At 38.9% G+C, this 9,754-nt stretch overlaps 1 protein-coding gene across 1 annotated transcript in view; it reads right to left on the bottom strand.

The window, feature by feature from the left end:
- The window catches only part of COL9A1 (collagen type IX alpha 1 chain), a 77,725-nt gene that overhangs the window by 46,467 nt on the left and 21,504 nt on the right, over positions 1 to 9,754 (bottom strand). The window contains exons 7-13 of the mRNA XM_016195553.2: positions 9,438 to 9,512; positions 9,113 to 9,148; positions 8,937 to 8,999; positions 2,687 to 2,740; positions 2,391 to 2,426; positions 446 to 469; positions 32 to 85 (exon numbers count right to left, since the gene is read on the bottom strand). Of these exons, the coding sequence (XP_016051039.1) occupies positions 32 to 85; positions 446 to 469; positions 2,391 to 2,426; positions 2,687 to 2,740; positions 8,937 to 8,999; positions 9,113 to 9,148; positions 9,438 to 9,512 (342 nt within the window). The remainder of the gene's footprint in view (positions 1 to 31; positions 86 to 445; positions 470 to 2,390; positions 2,427 to 2,686; positions 2,741 to 8,936; positions 9,000 to 9,112; positions 9,149 to 9,437; positions 9,513 to 9,754) is intronic.

A 9,754-nucleotide genomic window follows, 5' to 3' on the forward strand; every position in this document is an offset into this window, starting at 1 on the left:
AATGTCTATCAAAAGGTGCTGTAATACTCACAATTGGTCCAACACGGCCGAGCTCTCCAGGGAGACCTGCTCCCCCAGGAGGACCCTGAAGTCAACAAATTAAAGGGACATGGTGATTAGTGAATGTTTTATAATCTAGCATAATGATATCCAGTGTGACAAACAACTGACTTAGCATTATGTATCTGTGCTAGCTTTGGTTTCCAGTGAAACAGTAACCCATTTGACCAAATTTTAATTACTTAAAGGAAAACCAAAATTTCTTAAGTTAATAAAATATTTTGTTTAGCATAATAGGGGTGCTGTCTTAGTAGCCACCTAAGATCATGTAGGTGGGACACTATAAACACCACTAGTGGAATGTTAGTTGGAGAGTAAGGTTGAGCTCTGAGAAATAGGCCATTTTTATAGACTATGTAAAAATAAATCAAGAGGCAATACTCACAGGGGGTCCAGGAATACCACGGCCCTAAAAGATTAAAATAAAAATTATGATGATATGTGATTTACATTTAGTATAAATACAGACACAGGCCTAACTCAGTTCAAAAATAAGCTATAAACTTTATTACTAAATAAATATGTGATGCTCATTCTAAAGAAAGCAATGGATAAAGGAAAGCAAACATGGCTCTGCTTCTAAAGGAAGCAGGAGCTTGTGCCAACTCCTCAAACATTCCTCTGATGTCTAAGCTAACCAGTAATATATTTTTCCAAACATTTTTTTTTAGAGAAAATCAAAGTAAAGAAGTTACCCATGTTTGCCCTCAGGAGAACTTACCATCACTCACAAAGAGACATCACAATCTGACAGTTTAAAGAGTTTTTCATTTGTCGTGCTTTATAAGAAACCTACATTAAAAGCAACACAGTATAATGTTTCATAATCTATAACGTGATGTTTGGATGTTCCCCCAGGCAAATATTCAGCTCAGGGAGGTAGGGGATAAAAAGGGGTCCAAACACACACTCTTTGACAGGTAGGACTCTGTTTCCAGACACCAAATCCAGTAGATATTAAAAATAAAACGGTGTCACTCCTGAAATGACCTAGAATGGGATCCTAATTTAATATGCTGAATTTAATTTTAAAACTAGTATTCCCTCTCCCTCTCCTTTACACTTTATATCTCTTTAGCAACACCAAACTGTGTACAATTAGGGACTGAAACTACGTCATATTCATCCTCCAAGCCTCCATTTCTAGCACAAGACTTAGTGTATAATAAACCCTAACTATATGCTTGCTGAGCTGATAAACTGAAAATCAGCTGCCTAAAATCCCTTATTTTCTCTCTTTGCTTTCCAGGTTCACTTTCCCCCTCACTCCTTGGGGTTCCTCATTGCTCTTTTCTCTCCTACACTGGATTGAACAGCTTTTATTCCCAGCTATCTCTGATACCAGAGTCATGTTAGCTTTTCACTCTAAGACTTTCTTTTCTAAGAAATTCATATATGAAGCATCCAGTGGAATCAAGGTACACCCTCTGATAATGACATTACTATTTCCAATTATTTAGGCAGCCAAAATAAGAAATAATTTCACATGAGCAGTATGTTTAATGATAAGTAGAACTTTTTCAAGGCATTCTTTGAAAAATTGCTCCTACTTGAACATTTTAATATGTGGATCAATTTGGGAAATGTGTTATGCTTGAAAATACCAAAGTAATCAATAAGTTATTTCATTATCAGAAACCTAGGTGATTAATACATTTCACTAAATTTTTTAAAGGCATCACTATAAGATGTTGAGCTCTGAGCTGAGGAAGGCCAGCAAGCCATTCACTTCTGAAAATAGGCCTTAATGGAAGAGTTGACACTTGGTGAAATACGGCAAAGAAAACAGTGCAAATAAAAAACAAGGAGGGAAAATACAAATTAATGACAAAAACAAAAAAGAAATGAAGAGCAAAATCGAAAGGAAAAGCAGCCTGAGGCCTAGTCCTCTTATAAATAGAAATAATACAAATCTGCCAGGTTGTGCAATGTAGGAAAAGACTAGCCAGGAAATTGGGCAGATGATAATATATGATGGCGGGTATTTCATGAGAGAGAAAACCAGCTGTGAAGAAAGCGGTGTGATGCCATGGGCTAAACACTAAATGCTTTGATTTGCTCATGTTATGCAAGAAATGTTTTCTATCAATGAGGGTGGAGGAGGGAGTTTTCTATTGGGAAATACCACCTGCAAACAGACATGTGTATTTTACTGTACATTCAAGTTTCTCTAAAATGTTTCTACTCATACTCAGAATACTTACCATACCAGGTAAGTCATAAATTTCTTTGTAATGTATATTATGTAGAAAACTGCATTTAAAATTTCCACAATGGCAGAATTTTACCTAAAGATAGATTTTCAATTCTGTTGTTTTACATTCACTTACTGGAAATCCGCGAGATCCGGGCACACCAGGTTCTCCCTAAAAATAAAAATAGCTTCATTATACTTAGCTTTTCATAGTATAAATATGTAAATATGCAAACTGCATAAATATTAAAATTACTAAAACACTCCACCTGGGTGTTTTGAATTTAATTTAATTCAGCTAAAACACAATTTTAGTTGAACAGTATATTTCAGCTGCTTCACAATTTATTCATTAGTTGATTTGTGATCATTACAATAAAATTATACTTCAGCATTTAATTAATACCAGCAATTAATATCAGATTAACTTACTTTTTGTCCTCTTGGTCCAACAGATCCAGGGGATCCATCAGGTCCTGTTAATCCCTAGCCAAGCAAGATAATATTAGAACTATTATAGCATTCTTAGTCACACCATTAAGGGGATAATTTCACTTTATTTGTTAATTATGTAAAGAATGGTTACCTATGTATAATACAAATATTTATAAAAATATCTTTCTATATTCTTACTTGAAAGTAATGTTTAACATATCATCTGTTACTTACTTTATATTGATAAATGTCATTGTATTCATAACTTCCTGCTAACTGCATTGTTTATCACAGGGTTCAATAACTTAATGTTGTTGCAATTGTTTTGAAAAAATGCAATATAACAATTACAGCATTCTAATAATAGCTAAATCTGATGGAGCAACATGTCTTGGTTCTATGACTTACCCATGTTTTTGTACCTTCTTTACTTCATTTATAAAATAAAAATACTATATGTCTCTATAACTTTCTAATAACGTCTTGAGAGTTAATAAAATGTTTCTTCAATGGGAATTTAAAATAATCAATCTCATTATAACCTTACAGCCACCTAAATAAAGCCCTCTAGCCATCTTCTAGCAATAATTGTTTATTGAAGAACATCAATTTTTAACATTGAAACATTTGAGAGCATGCATGTTTCTACATTATTTTCCTCAATAAATATAGCTATAATTAAGTATATATTTTCATGTGTGCCACTCTGTATATAGAATTTAAGCCAGTTACTATAAAACACATTTATAACTCTCATATTTACTACTAAAACAGTTAGTAAAGCATGTCTCTAAAGCATTCTCATTTTTTGCCAGTACTTATTTTATTATCATTCTCAATATAAAATAGATATTAAAGCATAATAATACTGTGTGTACACTGAATTACCATATTTGGTGAAGATACATTTTTATATTTTTAATTTTCTATTTACTCTTTGACACTTTTAGATGCCATTTGTAATGTAATCTGGAAATTATACCTTGCTAAAGATAAATGTGTATGTGTAACTATATATATGCATATATATGTATATATACAATCTGCATGATTACATAAATATCTTATAAAACCTATCTATTATTAAGGTTTTGAAAAAAACTCAAATAATATTAATTGAGGGAAGGATTTCTTGAAATTATGAAAACACTACTTGAAAATGGATCATCAAAATCCATATTTAATCTGTCATAATCTGCATAATTATCAATAAAATGCTTTCATATAACTTATATAGAAAACTAGTTCACTGGTCACTATTTTTACATTTCTCTACATCAATTAATTTCCCTCATAACTCCATAGAGTGAATAAAAGGAAGTAGAAAAAATGAGTTGAAAATGTTAATCACTGGGAGTCTGTCAATGAAGAAAATTACGAAAACCATGCAAAATAATTTTTGACAGCCTGTCTCTAATGTTCAATCGCCCTAGCCTAAGTTATCTATAGATAACACTATAATTTAGGAATAAGCCCCAACATCTTAGCTGCTGAGCACCTATGGTAGTGAAAGGTTGGCTTTTGTGTTTCAGCAAACAAACCACACATCCAGGAACACTCTCTGGAAGCATACATGGTGATTAGATTTTTTAAACCTCAGGGCATGTTGGACTAATAGACCCTCTAGTTCCCACTCTATGTATGTGTCCTCCAATACCAATTCAGGAAAATTCCCACATTCAGCCCACTAACCATCTTCAATCTGTGACTTAAATCACTGACAAGATTAGAGGACAGAGGCTCCTATTTATGGTAGAATCCCAGCTGCACAATAATAAAGTAGAGCCAAGTAAAGAGTTGGATAACCTGGAGGCTGCTTCCAGGTCACTTCTTATTTAGCATCTTCCATAGGACATGATAAAGATGTCTATCCTTAGGAAGTTCTTTGAATTAAATTGAAATTCTGGTGTCAGATACTACAGTGAACTCTCTTATGAAATAGCTATGTAGGAAAGCATAATAAGCTGTAATTGAAATTTTTAAAAAATTTTTTTAAAAACCTCCTTGAGGCCAAAGGCTATATGTCCATTCATTCCTAGCACATTACTCCTAGTATCTAATATACACTTAATACCTGACTATGGAATGAAATTAATTTAGGTGGAAGGATATTATACTTGTTCGGTGGAGGGATATTACACTTGTCCCTCCACATTATCTTTCTTTTTGGTTCAAATCCTAGCTCTGCCACTTACTAGCTTTGCAACATTCACAAAAACATTCACAAGTTACATAAATGTATAGTGCCTCAGTTTCCTAATTTGTAAAATAGCTGTAATAATAATAATATCTACTTCATATGGCAACTTTGAAGATTAAATGGGATATTACACACAAAGTGCTTACAATAGTGCCTGGCAGAGTGGTCCCCAAATAAATGTTAGCTATTCCTAATACCATATTATTATTATCATTATTATATAGTCAGCACTGTTCGAGATGCTGTGAAGAGTTCACATGAAGTGTAAGATGTTCTCTGGGAGCTTACAACTTCGTTCAGAAAGGGTTCTGCAAGTAAACAAATCTAGGTATTAACCACAGGCATTGTACTCTGCAGACCCTTCACATTTCTTCGGTCCCTTACTATTTCTACTTATACAGACAGACCTTTCAGAATAGTTTCTTAATAACTCACTATACTAGTCATGTAACATCTGCCAGGGATAACAGTTGTATACATCCAGAGTATATTGTAACCTCTTTCCTATAAAAGGGGGCATGGTTTGACTATAATTCCTATAATTAATTCTAATTCTTCTTCCTATCTTAGATGGATGCTGTAAGAATAAATAAAATACTGTTTTAGAGGGCTCACTGAGCACGTGACAGCAAATAGTGCCCATAAGAATGTCTCTATTGATATTATTGATGATAGTAACACAGTTGTCCATTGGGCACAAGGTTATACCCAAACTCTGACTTCCCTATATATAATTTTACATATATACAAAGGAAAAGAACTTAAAGCAGGAAGAAAAGATTATGTATATTTCCCCCTTATTTACATTTACACACACATACACATGCACACACACAATTTTAATTTGCAATAATTCTTACTTATCAAAAAAATAAAAGAGGAAAATATTACTAGAGGTAGAAAGAATTGCTTTTATATGAATGTTTATGATGATAAAGTTCTATATAGGATATTGAAATTGACTGTGTTCTTTTTTTTTTTTTTCAGAGAGAGGACAGAAGAGGGAGAGAGAGAGATAGAAACATCAATGATGAGAGAGTCATTGATCGAGCCCACAACCCGGGCATGTGCCTCGACCAAGAATCGAACCCCAATCGACTGGATCCTAGGTCGACTCTCAACTGCTGAGCCACGCCCTGCCGGGCTAAGCTGACTATGTTCTGAACTTTCACACTGCTGTTTGTCAGGGAACACAGGGAACACCAGCCCACAGTCTAATTTCCTCCAGCATTCCACGACTCAGGTCTGGAAACTCAAGACATAATTCTATAAGCATAGCTGTGACGACTATTTTTTCTATCAAAAATCCACTTAACTTAGGATAATTACCTTTAAACCATGTTCCTTTCAAATTCTTCCAAACATCATCTGGTAATGTTAACATTACCAAAAATACAGCTTTGCAGTGAACCAAAGAGCAGAAGACAAAGAGATTGGAGTTTAAGGTCCTACAACTACACTCAGGTTCACCTATCAAGAAAAGATTATTGAAGCTCTTCTACTTCTATTGTCCAGGGACAGACAGCAAACTCTGATCTAGTTACTGATATTTCCCTATTTATTCTCAATGTCTATTCTGAATTTAGAGTAAAAGATTTGTTTAAAATGTCAAATGAGCCAAAGGGTGGAGTAAGAGAACTTTTCAGCTATGAATTTTCAGCTATGGCTCCATTTCAAAAATTGGTGAATATGAACCATAGAAATATTTATAAAGAATTATGAAATATCAATTATAAATTATTTTTATTACCCATTGAATTATCTGTATCATTTTTCTTGATTAGTAATTCAGATACTAAAAATTCACTATTACTCTTTTTCTTCCTATTTTTGTTGTAAGGTTAAAGGAAATAATGTTTGTAAGGGTGCTTGAGAGAAAAGTTATTCTACACAAATGCAAATTAGCATAGTTAATTTTTTGCTTAGTTCTAGGAAATGCCTAAAATACTGGCACGTACATGGATTTCTTACTTTGTTTCTCTCCTTTTCTCTTTTTCTCTTGCTTCCCTTCTCAGTCCCAAGGAGACTGATTCAATGCCCTCAACAGTTTCTCCCTGAGGATCTTCCAGGATCAAGTTCTATGAAAAGAAATCTTCCATTTTTTAACTTTGGAAATCTAGTTTGTTCTGCACTACAGTACTGCAATTACAGACAAAGAAAAAAATTACTCATAACTGTTATTTACATTGTACTTCTGAAGATTTTTGAAGCGCTTTCATTTGTTTATCCAAAATTTCTATTTAAATGGGGAAATTATAAACCAAAACCAGGTATTGTCTTCATGACTTCATGGAAAAAAGTAAAGAATTTGTTGAGCATGCTACATAAGACTATAAAACTAAGGCACAGATAAGTCTGGTCCTCTGTCAATAGTAGGACAAGACTTCAGGTGCTTCAACCACCACAAAAATTGATGATAATAACAATAATTCAATCACAAAATTGCTTTTCACTCAAAACAAAAATCAGATCCAAGTTTTAAAGAAATGCAGAAATAAATCCAACCTATATTGGGCTACTAGTTTATTTAGTGGTCATATTTATCAGACTATTTTATGATGTGACTGTTTCAAATCATTCATCATGTTTTGGTACTGAACAAATATTAATTTGATATTCAATTTGTATTATCCAAATATTAGTCCTTGGGGGCCTCCGGCACTGTCACTTTGCATACATAGAAAGTTCAAACTAAGTGCTTTGAAATGTAAAACAAAGCGTATCTCCTAAAGCATAAACGCTATTGACAAATACCCTCATTATGATCATCTTGATAAAGAAAGTACATCTTAATAACTGTTGAAATCTTGATATTTTTCTTTTCTCAAAACGAAGGATCTGTCTTAAACTCTAGTCAAACATTCTTGGAAACTACAATCATAGGCTTTGGAAAAGACATAAAGTGGCAACTTGCAGGATAACTTGGATACACCACTGTGTGTTCTGAGAGCAATGCCTTTTCTTACTTCACTTTGTGTCTCAATCAACCACCAAGTCAAGGACTGGCCTGTACTGGGGACTCAACGAATATTAGCTGAGTGAGCGTAGAGAGAGGAGATGCTGAGGGTCCTGAAGTCATTTCATTCTGAAGAACTATTATTTAGTGTTAAGTGCACCATACACCTCAGTACCCGAGCTTCCTGCAGCTGGGGGAGGGTGGCATGGAGGTGGGTAAATTGGGGAAAGGTCGCTGGCTCCTAACCTTCAAGTCACCTAGCCAGCTTATTTGTGGCAGCGATGCCAGCTAAGAAAACTCCACGGAAAGAGAGGAAACTAGTTTTGAACCTCCTGTTCCCTGTGTGCTGCCCATCTCCCTGCCGCTGCCCACCGCCAGACATCCCACCCACTTCGGCCCTCCCCTCAACCACGGCTTGCTTTTCTGCCCCTTTCCCTGCCTGGGGTTCTTTTTCTGAATTAATCTAGGGAAGAGCAGTAAAAGGACAAGAGCAAAGGCAACTGCTGCGAAGCCCCAGCAGAGACCAGCAGGCGTCCGTCTCCCCCAGAACCCCCTGTGCCCCAAAGCGGGGCAGAGTTCAGGAGGTGAGCAGAGACGGCGCCGTCGGAGGCAGGAGCCGGGTGCCCACTGCTGTTTTCTGAAGGGAGGGAATGCCAGCGCTGAGCAGGCCCCAGAGCCTGGAGGTCTGAGGCACCTCCACCCCGCAGGCCCCTCGGCGGGCAGCTGCCGCCTCCGTGCCAGGCACATGCGGGGCCACAGGCCCGTGGCAACCGGGTCCACCGCCCTCCCCCGCACTGAGCCTCCCCCTTCCTCCCTTCCTCCTCCTTCCTCCCCTGCACACGCGCACGCACACACAAACACACGCACGCACAAACACACGTACACAAACACAAACACACGCACACAAACACACGCACGCACACACAAACACACGCACGCACACAAAAATACACACGCACGCACAAACACACGCACACACACATGCACACGCACGCACACATGCACACGCACGCGCATGCCCGCACACGCACATGCACACGCACGCACACATGCACACGCACATGCCCGCACACGCACACACGCCTACTTACGTCAGCCCCGGGCGTGCCGGGCTTGCCCGAAGCTCCGGGCTTTCCCGGTTCTCCAGCAGGACCCTGAGAGGGGGAGGGGGGAGAAAAAGGTGCAAAGTTTAGACCCTTGGGCCGCACGTGGCCGCACACCACGTCTAAAGAAAACAAGTGGGGTGCGGACGTGCTGATCAACTTACCGGGGGGCCTGGGGGACCCTTTGGACCTCGGTCACCCTGGAGAGATGGGAGGGGAGGAAGAGCAGTCCGTGAGGCGATGGGGACCGCGCTGGGAGAGTCCCACGCGTGTTCGCCACACAGATGGGGACAGGGACAGTCCCCAGGCTCCTAAGATTCACCCATGTCCAATCCCGCCTTAGGGTGGGGGGCAACTTGCCCTCTCAAAAAAACAAACAAAAGCCAAAAACAAACCAAACCAAACCAACCAAGCCACCCTCGGAGCCGCTGAAGAAAGGGTAGGGAAGGGCAGGGCTGGAGGAACAGAAGGGCGGAACCAGACACTTACGTCGATGCCATCGATGCCGGGAACTCCAGGGGGGCCCGGAGGCCCGGGGGGACCCTGCTCGCCTGGGGGACCTCTCTGACAAAAACAGCACACACGCGTTAGTGGGGTGCATTGGGCAACACGGAGAAATTGGGCGCGATGTCCTGAGGTGCCCACCTCCGCCGCAAGGACAGCGGCCGGGGGCCTGGGGTGGAAGCCGGGTATCACGGAAGCGCGTCCAGCTTCCCGCGGCGCAGGGCGGCGCTCCGGGCGAGGCTGCCCAGCGGGCAGGGCGGCACCTAGGCCCCAGGTGGGGAGACGGGCACAGGCCTCCCCTC

Source organism: Miniopterus natalensis, chromosome 5 (genome assembly GCF_054644295.1).
Source record: "Miniopterus natalensis isolate mMinNat1 chromosome 5, mMinNat1.hap1, whole genome shotgun sequence".
Classification (NCBI taxonomy): Eukaryota; Metazoa; Chordata; class Mammalia; order Chiroptera; family Miniopteridae; genus Miniopterus; species Miniopterus natalensis.